The 20500-nt window shown below is 41.5% G+C and overlaps 1 protein-coding gene across 2 annotated transcripts in view; it reads left to right on the forward strand.

Annotated features, from left to right (window-relative positions):
* Positions 1-13997, forward strand: part of LOC110256592 (classical arabinogalactan protein 7-like) — a 213879-nt gene extending 199882 nt beyond the window's left edge. For both annotated transcript variants that reach the window (XR_002338272.1, XM_021071824.1), the window contains exon 2: positions 12889-13997. Coding sequence is in view for 1 of the 2 variants with exons in the window: in XM_021071824.1 (XP_020927483.1) it covers positions 12889-13179 (291 nt within the window). In the remaining variant the exon portion in view is untranslated. The remainder of the gene's footprint in view (positions 1-12888) is intronic.

A 20500-nucleotide genomic window follows, 5' to 3' on the forward strand; every position in this document is an offset into this window, starting at 1 on the left:
TTATTTAAATTTAACTTAATGAAAATTAGATAACATTAAACATTTAGCTCCTCAGCCAGCCTAGCCACACATCAATTAATGAATAGCCGCAGGTGACTAATGGCCATTGTATGGGATGGCACCGATATAGAATACTCCATCATCTGAGAAAGCTCTGTTGGACAGCACTAGCCTAGGATAAGCATATTTCATAAATAGAGTCAAAATGGAAAAGTTTCTGTAATAATTTGTGAAGTATAATGAAGGAAAAGATGCAGTTTTATGTATATTCTTGACAGAACAGAACACAAAGTATGCATAAATACGTCACAGTTTACGGGGTTCTGTTTTCACTTAGAGTATAACATATTTGAACTTGTGGAGCTCATGCTGGGGGTGTTTTATTTGTCTTTTTAGACAAAAGGAGGAAAGTGTGAGAATAACAGGCTTGATTATGGCCACAGGGTTTCTCTGGTTTAGTATTGTAAGGTCTGATTCAAGCTCAGAAACAGCGCTGCTTTGGGTGGAGTTATGACATTAACTGCCCTTAGCTGACATTGAAGGAAAATGATTTGAGGCCAATCTTGATTTCCTACCTTTCCTTCCTAGTATTCTTTGGATTTCTAGCCATAGACTATCACAATGTTTATATATATCAAACATATGTACATGTATATTTGACCCTTGAACAACACAAGTTTGAACTGGGTGGGTCCATGTATATGTGGGCTTTTTTCAAGAGTAAATACTACAGTGCTGTGTGGTCTGCAGTTGGCTGAATCCGCAGATGGGGAACCGTGGTTGTGGAGGAACCACATATTGGGAGGGCTGATCATAAGTTATGCTCAGATTTTCAACTATGCAGAGGGTTGGTACCCTAACACCAGCACCGTTCAAGGGTCAGCTCTCGCTATGTGTGTGCATATGATCCGCCAAGCTTGAAAATGCTTAGAGATACTGCGCGGTAGGATTCTTTCTGTAAGTGTTCTAATGTTATTAATGATATTGGGCGATCTTCTGTTTCCCTACAGATATGGAAAAATTTGAGAGCTACGTGAAGGACATTTAAAAATGACTACTCCTTTACACCATGTACAAAAGTTAACTCAAAATAAATCAAAGGCCCAAATGTAAAAGCTAAAACTACAAAACTCTTAGAAGAAAACATAAATGTAAATCTTTATGATCTTAGGCAGCAGTTTCTTATGTATGACACTTAAAGTAGAAGCAACAAGAGCAACAAAAAAGATAAATTGTACTTCATCAAAATGAAAAATATTCCTGCTTCAAAGAACACTATCAAGAAAGTGAGAAGACCAACCCACAGGATGGGATAATACGTTTGCAAATTGTATATCTAGTAAGGATCTAGTGTCCATCATTTATAAAGAATTTTTGCAATTCAACAATAAAAAAACAATTAACCTGATTTTAAAATGGTTAAAGGATTTGAATAAATACATCTCTAAAGAAGATATACAATGGTAAATTAGCACATGAAAATATGCTCAAAATCATTAGACATTAGGGAAATGCAAATCAAAATCACAATAAAAAAAAAAAAAAAAAAAAAAGGAGTTCCCGTCGTGGCGCAGGGGTTGACGAATCCGACTAGGAGCCATGAAGTTGCGGGTTCGGTCCCTGCCCTTGCTCAGTGGGTTAACGATCCGGCGTTGCCGTGAGCTGTGGTGTAGGTTGCAGATGTGGCTTGGATCCCGCGTTGCTGTGGCTCTGGCGTAGGCCGGTGGCTACAGCTCCGATTCAACCCCTAGCCTGGGAACCTCCATATGCCGCGGGAGTGGCCCAAGAAATAGCAACAACAACAACAACAACAACAACAAAATCACAATGAGATACCACTTTACACCCACTATAGTAACTAAAATAAAAAGTTCCCTTATGTCTCAGGAGGTTAAGGATACAGCATTGTCACTGCTGTGGCTTTGGTTACAGCTGTGGCAAGGGTTTGATCCCTGGCCCAGGAACCTCTGCATGCTGTGGTCACAGCCAAAAAAACAAAAACAAAAACGTCAAATGTTGACAAGGACATGGGAGATTAGACCCCTGTCCATTGCTGCCAGGAATGTTAAAATGGTGCAGCCACTGTGGAAAAGTTTTGGCAGCTCCTCCAAAACTTAAACATAGAGATATACGACCCAGCAATTCTACTATATACCCAAGCCCAGTGAAAATGTATATTCATATAAAAACTTGTATTTTAATTTCATAGGAGCAATGTAATAATAGCCCCAAAGTTGAAACCACTCAAATGCCCACTGATTGATGGATAGAAAAACAAAATAAAGTATATCTATGCAGTGGAATATTATTCAACCATAAAAAGAATGAAGCACTAATACATGCCAAAACATGGCTTGATCTTGAAAACATTATACTAACTGAAAGAAACTAGTCACGAAAAGTCATATATATTATGATTCCATCTATAGTAAATGTCCGGAATAGGCAAGTCCACAGAGACATCAAGGAGACTAGTGGTTTCCAGGAGCTGGGAGATGGAAGGAATGGGGGGACCTCTAATGGGGATAGATTCCCTTGGGGGTTATGAAATGTTCTTTAATTAGATAGTTGCGATGGTTGTGCAGCCTTGTGAATAGTCTACAAACCATCAAACTGTGTACTTCTAAAGGATGAATTTTCTGGTCTATATATTATATCTCAGTACAGTATTTAAAAATAAATATATAATTCTTTAACACTTAGTGTAATAATATATATATTTTTTCAGTGCCACCTGACCCAATCTTTTAGGAACATGAGTGGGAAAAAAAAAATCAATAAGCTCAAGTGAAATGATAGTAGCAAAATCAAGTCCACGTTTTGATGTAGAAATATAAGAAAGCAGCTCTTTTCGCTATAAGCTAAAAGTATAAATTATAAGTGGAGTGTTTTATTTGTGAGCCAGAAAATTCAATTATAAAACAAGGAGAAGTTTGAAAGACTCGACTAGTTAGCATCTTTTTGAGTCAAAATTGCATGTTACATAATCTTTCAACGGCTGTATAAAAAGAGTTCCGAACCACATAGGATTTTCACACGTCTCTAAAGTTTTAAATAAGTGGAATAATGATTCTGAGTGCACCGGCAAACTATTAAACACTTTTATTTCCACTTATTTGTCATTGTCTTTGTGTTTGGATTTGAATCTCTGTAGTGCCTGCTTCTCTCAGGAAGGGGAGGCAGAGTCATTGCAGAGCTGCAGGTCTGGTGACTTCATTTCCTGGGTTATAGAAAATCTCAGCCGGGCCAAACTGCCTGCAGGAAGTATTTTCCGCATAACAAATAAACAATGAAAATGGGAGCATAAAAAATTTAAAAATTCAATTAGTTTGCAGAAAAAACAATTGCATGGAGAATTGACCTTATATTGCAAAAGCCTTCAGACTCTCTGCTAGGGTTTCCAGTTCTGTACTTTATACGGAGCTTTTCAGCTGGGCTTCTCCGTGCCAAATTAAGAGTGAGGACAAGACAAATTGAACTTTAAAGTGAATTCTTGCTAAGGTCTTATAAGCAATGCATAACTGAAGATGATAATCATCTATGAGAACAAATCTTTCTTAACCAAAAAAGCTAGCTCTTTCTAGGCTAAAAGTTTGATGTCAAGGAACTCTTGGTGACTGTCTTAAGCATACATGAGGAGTTCCCATCGTGGCTCAGTGGTTAACGAATCTGACTAGGAACCATGAGGTTGCAGGTTTGATCCCTGGCCTCCATCAGTGGGTCAGGGATCGGGCGTTGCCCTGAGCTGTGGTGAAGGTCGCAGACATGGCTTAGATCCCAAGTTGCTGTGGCTTTGGCGTAGGCCGGTGGACCCTAGCCTGGAACCTCCATATGCTGCGGGTGCAGCCCTAGAAAAGACAAAAAAAAAAAAAAAAAAGATTATATATATATTAAGCATACATGAGATGGCAAAAGCAGCCAGAAACAAATCCCTTTCTCATGGGTCCAGCCATCACAACCTGTCAGGGACGGGCGCTTGCCGCTTTCTTGCTCACACTCCTCTTCTCATTTCACACAGTGGTACTATTGCTGTGGAGACAGTGGCCCAGAGAACAGTGGAATATGCAAGGTGGGGGAAAAGCACTAGTATTTAGGGGAAGAAAGGATTTGTTCACCTATTGCTATTTTACTGACTATATATTTTCTTGCAGTTTTAGAGGAAATGTTTTAGAAAATGCACCAGATTTTTTTTGGCCATACCCTAGGCATATAGAGCTTCCAGGGCCAGGGGTTTAACCCCCACCATAGCAGTGACAACATCAGACCCTTAACCCACCAAGCCACCAGGGAACTCCCAAAATGCAACAGATTTTTAAAAAAATAGAAATGGAAGTTTTTCAACAAATTGCTTAATTGTTCAAATTGATTGCTACAGACTATACCAAAGGCTATATCTAAACTTTGTAGATTTTTCCCAAAGGGACAGTAATCACAGCAGTATTGCCCTACCATGTTTCATTTTTTTTGCAAACAATTTTTTTTTTTTTTTTTGGCTTTTTAGGGCCGCACCTGCAGCACATGGAGGTTCCCAGACCAGGGGTCGAATCAGAGATGCAGCTGCTGGCCTACACCACAGCCACAGCAACTCCAGATCCAAGCCGTGTCTGCAACCTACACCACAGCTCACAGCAATGCCAGATTCTTAACCCACTGAGGGAGGCCGGGGTGGAACCCACAACCTCATGGTTACTAGTGGGATTTGTTGCCACTGCACAACGGGAACTCTGCAAACAAATTTTTTAACACCAGAGTACATTAAAATCAGTGTGATTTTTGAGATTGGCTTATAATAATATCTCTCATTTCTTGAGTGCATGTGAAGGAAGTACTAATATTATCCTTATTTTCCAGTGGGTAGATCTGAAAGTCAAAAAGGTACCAAACATGAGCAATTTGTGATTGTTATGTATTTGTGTTTCAATGCACTTATTAATTTGTAATGGTCCATTGCATAATATGAATGTAAAATATAATTGCAGAATAGTTCTACACAATTAGAAATTGCAGAGTTCTCTTGTGGCCCAGTGGGTTAAGGACATGGCATTGTCACACATACTTCATACATTCAGTCAACAAATACCTACTGACAACCTATTAGCTGGCATAATGGGAAAAGCATGGGGAAGAAATCAGAAAAATCTGGTCCAAGCCACTGAACAGTCCTGTGACCTGAGAAACTACATGAGCTTGCCCAGACCTCAATTTTCTCACCTGTAAAGTGAGTTAGTAGAAATTATAATGATGATAATACTGTCTAAAGAGGAGGGAGGAAGGAATGAGGTCGAGGAGGGGGGAAGGGAGCAATGCCACTGTGGAAATGAATGCTTTGTATGAACTCACAGTCCTGAAAAGACAGAAAACCACATGCTCTTCTCCTCCACCATGTGGCCAAGGAGGAAAGAGATCATCCAGGAGTTCCCGAAGTGGTGCAGTGGGTTGAGAACCTAACTGCAGGGGCTTGGGTTGCTGTGGAGGTGCAAGCAGTGTGGGTTAAAGCATCTGGCTTTGCCGCAGCGGTGGCGTAGACTGCAGCCGTGGCTTGTATTCACTCCTGGCTGGGGAGTTTCTATATGCTGTGCGTTTGGCCATAAAAAAAAAGAGAGATCATCTGTATGAAAATGCATTTTCAAGTTAAGTGTCATCATTTGAAATAATGGAAAGAAAAATTAGAGTTCATTTTTTTTTTTTCTGGTTGTGCCTTCAGCATACAAAAATTCCTGGGCCAGGGATGGAATCCACATTGCAGTGATGACCCACGTCTTAGCAGTGACAATGCCAGATGCCCAACCCCCTGAGCCACCCGGGAACTCCAGAGTTGCTTTGTTTGTCTGTTTTTAAACAAACGCCCTTTGGTATTCCAGTGGCAGCATCCAGGACAAGAGCACAAGGGTGGATGCTCCTCTCAGGCCTGAGGTTGGGGAAGTACCTGGCACGTAGCTGGTGCTCACAAAACAGCAATGATGATGCTAGTAGTAATAATTAGAAATCAGTTATTATGAGTGTCACTGCATACTGGCCGGGATACACAAACACTGTCATTCTGCTGTTAAACAAATACACAAAAGCAAGCGGAAAATACATGTCGTTGTAAATTGCCCCTTTATACACAATTACACTCCTCCTGGAAATAAAGTTTAATTTGGAGAACAATAGGTATAAGAAGCTTAGAACTTGGCAGTAAAGAATTGGATGAAAAATGTCTACCCGAAATAAGAAATTAGTTAAAATCTTGCAGAGTAAGTGGCAGATCTAGTGGAGAAATCAGAAGCTGAAGAATGATGATAGACATCTGGGGGGATGCAATAATCACATATGTTTTTTCTTTAATGTTGTCATTAGCTGAGCAGCCAATTTCATGTTTAGGAAAAATTAGCTTGGAAATGAGTTTTAAATAATCCCCTGTGTGTAGAGACCCATGTTGTACAGTTTTCAGTGGCTGCAGCGAGGGGCCCAGAGGCCAAGTGGAAGATTGGCTGGCCCTCAGACTACTCTTAATTCTAGGCTGTGAGATAGTGTAGGAAGAATAAATTAAATCACCATTCCACTCTAATTTCACAAAAGATGCAAAACCTCTGTGACAGAGCACTCTTGCTGTACTAACTGTACTTCAAAGAGAAGATCGTGAAATAGCTTGGGAGGGCTTTGCTATTTTGAAAGAAAATCGCTTCTGGAGGAGAGTCATGGAGTTGAATTCCATACACTTTATTCTAGAATCAGAATCACTTCAAGTGGGAAATTATAAAACTAATACCTGCACTGGTTCAGTACACTGATTTTAGCCAGTGTTTGCAGTTGAGTACAAATAATTTTACACGGATGAAGTAAAAAAGAAACCAAAGTAATACCACTAACAAGATGAGCATTAGAACTCACTTGTCAGTCTGCAGCAAGCATAGTTTAATAAAGGCGAGAACATACGAGAGCAGGAGAAAGCAAGCCCAACATATGGGCCCAGAGACTTGGATGAACTAGGCGTCTTCGTACTCTACCTTGCATCTGATTTTCCACATGTTTGCAATGAGGACTCACCCATAGGAAAAGGCCTTTTGGATGGTGGTGCTTCATGATCTGTCCTATAGGCGAAAAAGTATCACTAGTTTGAAACTGTCCTCAGAAACCTAGGAGCAAGGTTATTCACATGGCCTGCTGATTCTTCATATTCTTTATTTCACATTGTTTGTGCCTTTGGAGCAAACAGCTTCATGGAAGGAGACAAAGTGAGGTCTTAGTCTACCCTTTATCTCCTCGAGAGAAAAGCAAAGCTCCATGTCCTGGCTCCATGGAGTGATGATCTGGCTCCCAAAGCAGGCAGGTCTTGGCTTGACCAATCCCATCTTATGCCAAGTACTCCTCTGGATAGAAACTTGAATGCTGTCGAAAACCAGGCTTATGTGTTCCTGTTGGGAGAATAAGTGGCACAAAGACAGTTGTTGGGAGCGTGCTCCAGACGCCTCAGTGCACGTGGTTCTGCGGCTTCCCAGGCTTGTTCAGGACCCCTGAGCACACGGTCCCACTGTGCACATGTGACTGCGTGAGGTGGTCGCTGTCTTCTCTGCCGCGACCCCAGGGAGCTGCAGCTGGCGTGGGGCAGAGGTCTGCTGTCCTGTCTCCTCTGCAAACATGCTGTGCTTGCCTCTTCCCCGTCTCCTCTTCCATAAACCTCCCTCGCCTCAATTCTTTCCCTTTACAGTCTTCAGAAACGTTAAACCATATCATTCCTTGGTTTAAATCACTGTTTATCAGCCGTTCTTCCAAATTACTAGGTAAAGCACAGCTTTGAAGCTTATTTGATAATGAAGACGAGACACCCTGCTCTTTGTGCTGTATTTCAAGGAAAAGAGTGATGATTCTAATAGCAATGTATGTGAGTGATGGTGAAATGACATTTATAGAGAGAAGTCTGCTGAGAAAGACTTGCTAAAACTCACAGAGCTTTTTCTTCGGATGCCCAGCTATGTGATCATTTCAAAGCCCTTATTTCCCCAGGGCAACTGTTTTACAAGTCTGATAAGTAAGTTTAATTAAGCACTTTAAAGTTGATAACTTGTCATTAGTATTTTACAATATGGTGAGAGTCAGGACCCTATTAGCATGAAATAATGATTGCTACTAAGTGATTTCACTAGAAGTGCTGTTTTCCATGAGATCCCAGGCCGCTTTTAGCACAGCACAGAAAGATTCAGAACTCTGGCTCTCCTGCCAGTCACAGGGCCCTATCACGTCAGTGCCGTCTAGATTTCTGTGAATGGGGGACACAAGTACCTCTTCAGAGACGTTCAATAGAAAAAGAAAAACATTTTTAGGGATTTATTTCTGCTTTGATGGAATCACATCCAGAGTGGTGGGTGGGGCAGCAGACAGACGGGTGTGCCTTTGGGTTGTTGTTTAGTATCTAAGATAGACGCAAAACATCTCCAAGACGTGGATCTGGACTTTTTCTTCTAACATTCCTAACTTATGGGTTAACAGTAAAACTGACAAAAACCACGCAAGTATTTTCAGTGAGTTTTTTTCTTTTCTTTCTTTTTTTTTTTGGACGGGGAGAAATTTTTTTTTTAATTTTAGCTTTATTGTAATAGAATTGACAAGTAAAATTGCAATATATTTAAAGTGCTACACTGGTGGTTTTATATTAAGAAATGATTTGTAAGAAAATAAAGAGGATTCTTTTAAACTAAGTGACTACTGATACATACTGTTTTATTGAAACACACAGCACAGCTCCCACATCTCTCACTGAATTAGAAATAGAAAAACCAGCACAGATTATCAGATGCCCACTGTTCTCAGAGACCGAAGACACCGACAGTCATGGCTTTCTGCCATAGTGCAGCTTGGATGTATAATTTACATCATTTTCAAAACCTTCTTTTTTTCCCTCCTGAAACTGGTTCTCATTAATAATGGCTCTAAGGAAACAAGTCTTCTAAGACAGCTGTGAATTCAACTGCCTATTCTACTTGTCACAAACTGCCCAATAGTTTTGTTAGGACACACTTAGTCTTCATAGAACTTCAAATTTGTTCAAATATTCAACTAAGCATGTTTTGTCTGTATAAATTCTATTTTACTGCTTGGGGCTTTTGTCCAGTTTTAAAACTACACATTCAGTATTGAGACAAAAATCTACTTTTTGTAAAATTCCCAGATAAAATTCAAGATACAGGCCATCTGAGAGAAGCTTATTTATTGTGCCTAAGATCCTACTTCTAGATCAAGTAAATGTTCAGATGAGAGTGGCACATTTCTATTCTTGAGCCCAAACTGGTGATCAGCTAAGTACATTACATGTTTTATCTAATTAACTCTTCAAACAGCACAATGGATAAGGTATATTTGTTATTGCCATTCCACAGATGAAGAAACTGAAGCTTTAGGAAGTTGTCCAAACTCACATTATAAGTAAATTGGAGCTGCAGCTCTTTGAATCCAAAATCCATGTGCTTAGCTTCCAAAATAATAAGTATGTTTTGGTGGTCCATCCCTATAAGAACGTACTTTGATTTTTGTTATTATCTTTTTTTTTTTTGTCTTTTTAGGGCTGCACTTGCAGCATGTAGAAGTTCCCAGGCTAGGGGTTGAATCAGAGCTACAGCTGCCGGCCTATGCCATACCTCACAGCAACTCCAGATCCTCAACCCACTGAGCAGGGGCAGGGATCAAACCCAAGTCCTCATGGATACTAGTCGGGTTGGTTACTGCTGAGCCACAGTGGGAACTCCAGAACAGTTACATTAGATTTTAAATGTATTTTTCCCAAAAACTACTTCCAACAGCACGCATATTAGTATTAGTAGTGTCAATATCAGAAGTACCACATAGGAGTTCCCGTCGTGGCGCAGTGGTTAACGAATCCGACTAGGAACCATGAGGTTGCGGGTTCGGTCCTGCCCTTGCTCAGTGGGTTAACGATCCGGCGTTGCCGTGAGCTGTGGTGTAGGTTGCAGACGCGGCTCGGATCCCGAGTTGCTGTGGCTCTGGCGTAGGCCGGTGGCTACAGCTCCGATTTAACCCCTAGCCTGCCTGGGAACCTCCATATGCCGCGGGAGCGGCCCAAGAAATAACAACAACAACAACAAAAAAGACAAAAGACAAAAAAAAAAAAAAAAAAAAAAAAAAAGTACCACATAGTCTTTCTTTTGCACCAGGAAGATAATTCATTTAGGTTTTTCTCTGGGAAGATATTTCCAATCTGTGTTTTAAAAGCATTGGAGGTTTAGTTCCACAGTCACTTATTAACTGCTGTGTTCCAGGTCCTGGGTTAAAACGAACAAGCTCTAGTGCCTTCAGTAGACTGGTATGTACCTTAAATTATGTATCTCATTAGTTGGAAGTGTTTGGGTTTTACTAATTTATGAAAATGAAGCAAATTATTGTAGAAGAGTTACTGTCTATATTTTCTTATTTCTAGTTAATTGTAACTGGCTTATCTCAATATGGAAAAAATGTGTTACATTTAGCATTTCTAAGTATAGCAGCACTGTAAACTCTCAGGAATTCTTTACTTTTGTGAATTAGATGAGATTTTTTTGTCACTGAAAGGAAGTTATCCAAAACTTTAATAAGCCTATAATAAATTATTAACCTTCATTTAGTTAAAATTTAAGCACATTAGCGTCTATAGTGGGAAAAAAACAAGAACCCTAAACCGTAAGTTTAAAATTATGTCTATCCCTTAGGAAGTAAAACCTGCAAGTTCTTACATTAAAAAAAAAAAAATAAAACCAAAATTCTACCCTTGGCTTAGGTAAAATTAAGCCATTCACATGAGCCTTCCGTATGCGAAATAAAATTCTTCCCAATTTGTCCGATGAGACATCATCAGGTGCCCCTCCCCTCTGGAGTTTGACCCTCTCCCCTTGTTAGTGGCTAAACTACCTGAAGAGAGTCCTAAGGTGGACCCTGCTCATCTACCTACTAGACTGGTGAAGTGCATTCCTTCAACTTAACCTACAAACTCCCTGGGAACTGATGTCTAAAGTACATTATTTGACTTGTTAAAGGTTCAATACAAGATGGCGTTGACTTACTGGACACATTTCTAACAACTCTAATTTGTTTTGGTTATCTAAAATTCAGGTAATCTAGTTTCACATATTGTTACAGAAACATGTCATTGATAATCAAATTAAAAGCTACAAAGTTTTCTCTCAAATGCTAACAAAGTACTAACAACAGGTCTTTTACTTTCTTTCTTTTTTAGGGCTGCATGTGCAGCATATAGAAGTTCCCTGGGCCCTGGCTATGGGTCACATTGGAGCTGCAGCTGCTGGCCTATGCCACAGCCACAATAATGTGGGATTCCAGACGCATTTTTGACCTACGCCACAACTAGCAGCAACACCCAATCCTTAACTCACTGAGGGTGGCCAGGGATCAAACCCCCATCCTCGTGAATACTAGTCAGGTTCTCAACCTGCTGAGCCACAATGGGAAATTCTTTTTTTTTTTTTTTTTTTAGTAAAATATGATCTACACGTTAAAAATCATTTTTAGTTATACATGGATACATACATACATTTAATATATGTAGGTGTTATACAGGAAATAGACATTTCCTAATGTTACATAATTGTGATACTGACTTTCCCACATGGATGAAAGAAAAAGAGGATACGTAACTCTAGGTAAGGTAGTTATTATTTTTAGTAGCATCTTTTCAAAGGCTACTTCAGCACTTACTGAGTTTGATAGAAATGATCCCAGAGCCCCTTCGGTGTTGTCATCTGAAGGAATGCGTATTTGAGAATTTTAAATACTCCTGTGGAGTTGATGTACTAAGTAAGATTCTTCTGGGTGCAAAGAACCAGTTATAGCTGTTACCCGCGGCTTTGTAACACAAGACCCCCAATCCTAGGGCTTAAAGGGGCGCACACTTCCTGCTTCGGGGTTGCCCAAGGGTGAGGACTTGGGGCGCAGCTCAGCTGGGTCCTCTGGCCCCAGGCTTCTCCAGAAGCCGGCAGCTCCCGGGTGACTGCCAGGCTGGCGGGCCTCTCCGCAGGGCAGGGCAGCGCCCAGTGGGGGCTCCTCTCCCTTCAGAGCCACCAGGAGAGGATGAGGAGCGCGAGCAGGTGAGGCCGCGGGATTCCACCATCAGAAGCAAGGCAGAGGGCAGGGGGCCGCACAGGTGGTGTCTCCCAGGAGGCGGGCGCCAGGGGAGGCGTGAAAGCAGGAAAGGAGAAGGCTAAGAAGGTCTGGGGCCCTCCTGGAGTCCGAGCCTGAAGACACGGGCTCCGCGCCAGCAGCCCGGGAAGAGAGGCCTGCAGGGTGCGAGCCCGCCTGTCCGCGGCCAGAGGAAACCGCCGCCGGCCCTGCCCCCGCGTCTCTCCCCTGGGCTCCCCTGGTCACGATGTCTGTGGGCCCCAGGGGAGTTTCCGTGCCGGAGACATTTCCCACAGAAACGGAAGGACTGCACCTCAGTCCTGAGGCGGAAGACTGCCAGAAGCCGGAAACCGGAAGCCCTGGAGCCAGGCCCGGCCGACCGGAAGCGGAAGGCGGGGTGCACGCAGTCCTCCACTCCGCCGGCCACGGTGTTGCTCGCCCGCCATGTTGCTGCCCGCCCGCCATGTTGCCGCCCGCCCGCCCGCCGCGTTGCTGCCTGCCCGCCGCTACCGCAGCAGGGCTGAGGGCGAGGCAGCCTCCTGGGAACCTGTGTGCGGAAAGGGAACCACGTGGCCCTCTCAGAGCCCAGGGGCAGGCGCGGGCAGATGGAGGCCTGAGAGCTCCCCCGAGCTGCCTGAGCCCGCTCCTCCTATCGGCCTCCTCCTCCCTCAGTGGCCACTTCTCAGAGTCTTGAAAACTCCTCAGGACGCCAGTCTCTCCTTGCTTGTCCCTTGACCGCTTCGGCTTCTCCAGTCGAATTCACTTGATTCCTCTCATCATTTCCAGGAGCTCGTAGGTCTCCACACCAACTGCAGCGCTGACCGCCCTCCGCCTTCTACCGGCGTCTTTCTCTGCAGCAGACGCAGCCTGCTCCCGGCCGCTGCCCTGTGCCCTGCCGCTCGGAAGCTCCCGCCACCCCGGGCCTTCCGGGTTCCAGCCTGTCGGGCGCCGCCTGCCCTGCCCTCGGATGCGCCCGAAGAAGCCCCTCCGTGGGTGAGGCCAGGCAGCCTCGCCCCGGCACCCAGCGCCTCAGCTTCTCCCCGAGACGCGGTCCCTGGATTATCCCCGGGAACCTGAGGAAATGTGAGGGGCTAACGAATGCTGGGGAAAGAGGAAGTCAGAATTTGAGTTGTAAACGTGACAAGCAGAAATGGTAAATACTAAAAACTTTACAAGTGTTTCTTACACACCGTAAAAGTATAGAGAAACTAAAGATTTGAGCAGTGGTCTTTGTAAGTGTAGCGGCGTGGAAATGGGTAAAAAGTTGAGGCCAACTGAAAATATTTGAGGTCTGACCAGTATTTTAGGAGCTTTTAGTTACCTGTTTTTCATTTGTTCTTTCTTTCATTCCTTTTTCTTTTTTTGTTTTTTTTAGGGCCGCACCCGTGGCACATGGAGGTTTCCAGGCTACGGGTCAATCGGAGCTACAGCTGCCGGCCTGCACCACAGCCACAGCAGCTTGGGGTCCGAGCCGTGTGTTCGACCTCACCACCGCTCACGGCAACGCCAGATCCTGAACACACTGATGGAGGCCGGGGATTGGACCCACAACCTCATGGTTCTTAGTCGGATTCGTTTCTGCTGCACCACAGCGGAGCTACCTGGATTTGTTATTTCTTAGTAACTTCTTCTCTGGAAGAAGTAGTGCATGGGTGATGATGGTGGTGACACAGTCGGTGAAGATTATGGTGAAGATGATCCCGGTGGTGAGGAGAAGATGATTGGGGGTGGAGAAGTGATGGTGCCAGAGGTGATGGTCCTGATGATGGTGACGGTGTTTGGTGGTGGTGATGAAAACTGTGTCTTCTTAATTGAGCACTTTGTAGGCGCCAAGTTCAGTTCTCATGTATATTAACTTTTTTTTTTTTTTTCCCGTCTTTTGTCCTTTTACAGCTGCACCTGTGGCATATGGAGGTTCCCAGGATAGGGGTTGAATCGGAGCTGTTGCTGCTGGCCTACGCCAGAGCCACAGCAACTCGGAATCCAAGCCGCTTCTGCGCCCTACATCACAGCTCACGGCAATGCCAGATCCCTTGAGGCCAGGGACTGAACCCACAACTTCATGATTCCTAGTGGGATTCGTTTCCGCTGCGTCACAAAGGGAACTCCATCATGTGTATTAACTTTAATGTGCATTAACTCACTTATTGTTATAGTAACTTTACAAAATCGATACTATTATTGTCTTCACTTTACTTATGAGGAAACTGAAGAAGAAGGTTAAATAACTTGCTCAGAGCACACAGTGGTAATGGCATACATTAGAAGTCCTAACCTGGAGTCCATGAATTGGACTTTACCCTGCTGCCTCTTTAGCTGGTCCCTCAGGATAATGTAATTCTATTTCCTAGTCATCGTGTCTCTTCATTGGTGAGTTCAAACACACACACACACACACACACACACACACACACACACACGGACACACACACACAGACCTTTCCCAAACTCAGATTTCAACATTGGGCTTCTTCATCTTCTGTGCAGTGTCATTTTTCTACCCTTGTTTTCTGCTATGAGGTTTGCCCCTTTCCAGATAACTGCCCCTCATCTTTGCCGTTGTAGAACTGTTGGTAGTTGTTACTGTGAACAGTTTGCTTCTACGACCCACATATTTAACTACTCCTTTAGCACAGACAACAAAACATAAATACTTCTATCATGCCCTCGATGCTGAAATAACAGTGATGGTGTAGTGGAGCCAGAGACTCTGAAGTACATTGGAAGGAAAATATTTGAAAGGGGAAAAAACGCAACCCTTAAGTTCCAGCAAGGAGAGAGTGCACATTCATGAATGGCTGTAAGAAACCACTTGACAGAATAGGAGACCAGAACCCAAACCACACTCTCCTTTTTCTCTAAAGCCTTAGGTAACTTAGCACTTAATAATATTCTAATGGTTTGTGTATCCATTTTCAGGGCAAGAGCCATCTTGACACGTCTATGTTCCAAGTGCCTAACCATCTAAATAATAAAAGTGGAATTGGCAACTAAATGCTAGTGGGAGTTTTTGGAGCCAAAAGATTCATGTTTAAGAGGGAGGGCGGAGAGTATTTTCTCTGGGTGTTTGGCATTTCTATTGTTCATTTTCCTATGGGTTTTTAATGTCTTCCGTAACAGATTTGTGGTTCTTTAATATTCTGAATACTTGTCCTTTCCTATTTATATTTATATTCATAAGTATTTTCTTGCTGTTTCAAAAAAATTTTTTTTGTCGTTCATCTTTTTAGGGCCACACCCACGCCATATAGAGGTTCCCAGGCTAAGAGTCTAATTGGAGCTGTAGCTGCGGGCGTATAGGCCTACACCACAGCCACAGCAACACCAAATCTGAGCCATGTCTGCGACCTACACCACAGCTCATGGAAACCCCAGATCCTTAACCCATTGAGCAAGGCCAGGGATTGAACCCACATCCTCATGGATACTAGTCAGATTTATTTCTACTGTTCCACAATGGGAACTCCCTTTTTAGTTCCTTTTGATGAATGGACGTTTTTAATTTTAAAGTTCTCATTTTTGTAACCTTTTTTTTTTTTTTTTTCTTTTCTGGCCACACAAGTAGCAAGGACAAGTCCCCAGGCCAGGGATCCAACCAGTACCAGAGTGGTGACAACACTGTATCCTTAACCTGCTGTGCCATGAGGGAATTTCACCATTACTTTTATGGTGTGTTCTCCTATAACCTAGAGATACTCTCCCAAATTTTCTTCTAAGCATTTTGAAGTTGTCTTTTTATATTAAGGATTTTTTTTCCCCAGCATCTGAACTGATTTTGTGTATGTGGCTTAAGGTGGGGAGCTAATTTTATTCAGTATGAAAAACCAGTTGTCAAAGCACTGTATTTAAAAATGTACATTTGTCACATTTTCATTTTCATTGATCTATTAGTCTGATTCTAGGTTCTGTCTTGGTCTCTTGGTCATTTCTGCACAATTATCTCCTTGTCTTATTCAGCATAGAATAAAATAAATTTTGATGTTTGGTAGGGCAGGTGCCCCACCTTCTTCCTCAAAATGGTCTTGGCCATTTTTGGCCCTTCGTTCTTCCACAGTAGTTTTAGAATCATCTTATCAGAAAAGCTCTGTTGAGAGCCAGTTTGGAATTGCATAGAACTTTCAGATTAGTTTGGGGAGAATTAACGCCTTCAAAATACTGAGGCTTCCCATTGCATGACTGTGATATCACTCCATATATTTAGATCTTTTAAAAATGTTTCTGAATAGTGTGATCATTGTTTTCAGCTTAAAAATAATTAACACCTTATATTAGATTTAGTACAGTTACTCTTAGCTGTAGCTGCTATCAAAACAGTATATTACTTCAGCAACATTTTCTAAATAGTTGTTATTAGCTATACAGAAGCACTTGGTCTTTTATTCAACAGACTTGAATTCATTCTAACTATTTGTCTTTATGGTTCCTTAGGTTCTATGTAGTTAGCAATATGATCTGTAAATATGACAGCTTTATATCTTCCTTTCCAATAACTCAAATGACTTCTTTTGCTTGTCTCCATTACTATTTTTTGAGTGTTAATAGTGCTAGTGTACATCTGTGTGGTATTTTTGATATTAAATGAAATGCCCAGCAAGGACATAGGAAAAATATAAATTATAAGCCAATCCCTACTTGGACTATATAAGCAATAATTATTTTAAAAATAGCAAATTGAATATGACTGGACTTTTTAAAAATTATGACCACATCCCATGGACAGTTTAACATTGTTAAGCTGACAGATGTTGTTGACATAATCTACCGCACCCATCTAATGAAGGAGAAAAGCCTGACGGTCATCTTTTTTTTTTTACTACTCAAATGAATTTATCACATCTGTAGTTGTATAATGATCATAACAATCTGATTTCACAGGATTTCCATTCCACAGCCCAAGCACATCCCCCCCACCCCCCAAACTGTCTCCTCTGGAGACCATAAGTTTTTCAATGTCTGTGAGTCAGCATCTGTTCTGCAAAGAAGTTCCGTCTGTCCTTTTTTCAGATTCCACATGTCAGTGAAAGCATTTGATGTTGGTGTCTCATTGTATGGCTGACTTCACTTAGCATGATAATTTCTAAGTCCGTCCATGTTGCTAAAAAAGCCGGTATTTCATTCTTTTTAATGGCTGAGTAATATTCCATTGTGTATATATACTATATCTTCTGGATCCTCTCCTCTGTCGATGGACATTCAGGCTGTTTCCATGTCTTGGCTATTGTAAATAGTGCTGCAATGAACATCGGAGTACATGTGTCTTTGCGTGTCATGGTTTTCTCTGGATAGATGCCCAGGAGTGGGATTGCTGGATCAAATGGTGGTTCTATGTTTAGTTTTCTGAGGAATCTCCATACAGCTTTCCACAGTGGTTGCACCAATTTACAATCCCACCAACAGTGTACAAGGGTTCCTTTTTCTCCACACCCTCTCCAGCACTTACTCTTTGTAGACTTTTGGATGATGGCCATTCTGGCTGGTGTAAGGTGGTACCTCATGGTGGTTTTGATTTGCATTTCTCTACTAATGAGTGATGCTGAACATCTTTTCATGTGTTTCTCAGCCATCTGTATGTCTTCTTTGGAGAACTGTCTGTTTAGATCTTCTGCCCATTTTTTGGTGGGTTTTTTTTTTTTTTTTTTTTTTGGTATGGAGCTGTAGAAGGTGTTTATAAATTTTGGAGATCAATCCCTTGTCGGTTGAATCACTGGCAAAGATTTTGCCCCTTCTGTGGGTTGTCTTTTCGTTTTGTTTAGGGGTTCCTTTGCTGTGCAGAAACTTTGAAGTTTGAGTAGGTCCCATTTGTTTATTTTTGTTTTTCTTGTCAATACTCTGAGGGGTGGATCTGAGAAGATGTTGCTGTCGTTTATGTCAGAGAGTGTTTGGCCTGTGTTTTCCTCTAAGAGTTTTATAGCATCTGGTCTTATATCTAGGTCTTTTATCCATTTGGAGTTTCTTTTTGTGTATGGTGTTAGGGAGTGTTCTGATTTCATTCTTTTCCATGTGGCTGTCCAGTTTTCCCAGCACCACTTATTGAACAAGCTGTCCTTTCTCCATTGTATATCCTTGCCTCCTTTGTCATAGATGAGTTGGCTGTAGGTGTGTGGGTTTAATTCTGGGCTTTCTGTCCTGTTCCACTGATCTATATTTCTGCCTTTGTGCCAGTACCATATGGTTTTGATGATTGTTGCTCTGTAGTATAGTCTGCAGTCCGGGAGCCTGATTCCTCCAGCTCCATTTTTCTTTTTCAGGATGTCTTTGTTTCTTCTGGGTCTTTTGTGCTTCCAAACAAACTTTAAAATATTTTGTTTGAGTTCTGTGAAAATGTCCTTGGTAATTTGATAGGGATTGTATTGAATCTGTAGATTGTCTTAGTATAGTCATTTTGATAATATTAACTCTTCCAATCCATGAGCATGGTATATCTTTCCATCTATTTGTGTCATCTTTGATTTCTTTCATCAGTGTCTTATAGTTTTCAGAGTACAGCCAACGATCATCTTAATGGATGCAAGAAAGCACTCAGTAAATTACATTTACTGCTTATTTAAAAAAAATAGAAAATCTAATTTTTAACAATCGCTTCCAGCAGTCATGATCATGGCTTAGTTCTTATGCATAGTTATTTTCAACATATTAAGTACTCTAAATAGTGTCCTGAAATCATGCTAAATGGTCAGTCAGAAACTTGGCTTTCTCACCCACACGTGACTTTGTTTCTTTTATGGATTGAACTCTTGAGTTACGTGATTGCCTTGCTTTGAGAGGGTGCTCATCATCCTGCTTTTAGGAATGTTACTGAGTATAAGTCTTGAACACAAGCATCCAGGTCTATCCTTTTTCTTCTAGCAGGTGGTCTTTTTTTCAATAACGTGCACACTGTGAGTTGGTGAACATTTATTTCCCTCTTGACCTCCTTTGCCTGGGAGCTCAAACGTGTGCGGGTCCTATAGCTACTTTCCTAGAAAGTGTAGCAGGTAATTTGGTGTTGTGGGCACTGGTTTTAAAGTTCTTAAATTTACTTCCTAAGGTCTCAGTTTCCTTTCTATTAATTTATCCTGACCTGTTTTATTGAGTTTTTTAAAACTCATGTTTTTAAAAAAAACATTTAGAGAATTGACCTGAGGCAAGTCACCAATTAGTACATTCACCCTGTTCTTCTCCTTTTCTCAACCAGGCATTTAGTGTCCAGATCCCTTCTTTTGTGCTTATGACTTTCTGCCCTGACTTTTAATGTTTCCTGGCCTCCTACACAAATTGCAAAATACATGAGTGCAGGGATCAGTTCTAATATGTCTTTCCTATCCCTTGGAGCCAAGAAGCATGCCTGAAGTTAGAAGCATTACGAGTATGTGCCCTGATCCTATGCTAGACTTTGTAGAAGTGAATGCAAAAAGGTTTACCTGTGGTAAGACAGTAACCTCAAAGTCGTGAAAATGTTTATAAAAGGAATTAGAGAAAGGTAAGATCATTGTTGACTATAGTCAGTAAACCAAGTCTAAGTTCTGACCTTATTGAACTAAACTTTATATTATGAATTAAACACATTCATGGTGAAGTAGTGATTTACTGGAAGTGAGCGAAGTTTTCTAATCATGTCTGGGTCAGGAGTTTATTTTAAAGTCAAGAAAATTATGAAAATATTATTTTAATTAGTTTCGAAAGGATATGAGATGACTATTCAAAACTGATAATTTTCTACTAATTGAAGCAGTTTAAGGGATTACAAATGAAAAGCTAAAAGACCTGAAATCAATACAACTAAAGTACAACTAAAAGTGAAAAAAAAAAACCATAGAAAAGCGTTTGTGATAAATGTGGTGGTCAAGGGTCAGTATATACAGCACATTATGCAAGTAGCTAAAAATAAAACTGTGTAAATGTGTGAAGAAAATTCAGACACTTTACGTAAACAGTGGCATGAACCTTCCCACAACTCTAATTGCCTGATGTCAAGAGATTATTTTTTATTGAACTCATCATTTGGAGAGTGAGTAAATTAGCTAGTATCTAAATAAAAGGAAATTAAAACACCAGTGAGCAAACTTTTTTTTTTTCCTGGCCGCATCCATGGCCTGGAAGTTCCCAGGCCAGGGATCAACTCCAAGCTGGAGCTGTGATCTACCACAGCTGCAGCAATGCCAGACCCTCAACCCAGTGCACCAGGCCCGGGGATCGAACTGAACTGGCACCTCCACAGAGACAAGTTTGATCATTAACCCACTGTGCCACAGTGGGAACGCCTACCATTTTAATTATATAAAACTAGTAAAAGCTATTCTAAAAATAAAATTGAAAGAAAAAAAAAAGTTGAGTGCTAGAGAGGCTGCAAGGAAATAGGTCTCCTGAAAAATTAGCAATAATATTGTAAATCAGAATAATACTTTTAAATAAAAACATT

The sequence above is a fragment of the Sus scrofa genome, chromosome 1, assembly GCF_000003025.6.
Source record: "Sus scrofa isolate TJ Tabasco breed Duroc chromosome 1, Sscrofa11.1, whole genome shotgun sequence".
In the NCBI taxonomy this organism is placed as follows: domain Eukaryota; kingdom Metazoa; phylum Chordata; class Mammalia; order Artiodactyla; family Suidae; genus Sus; species Sus scrofa.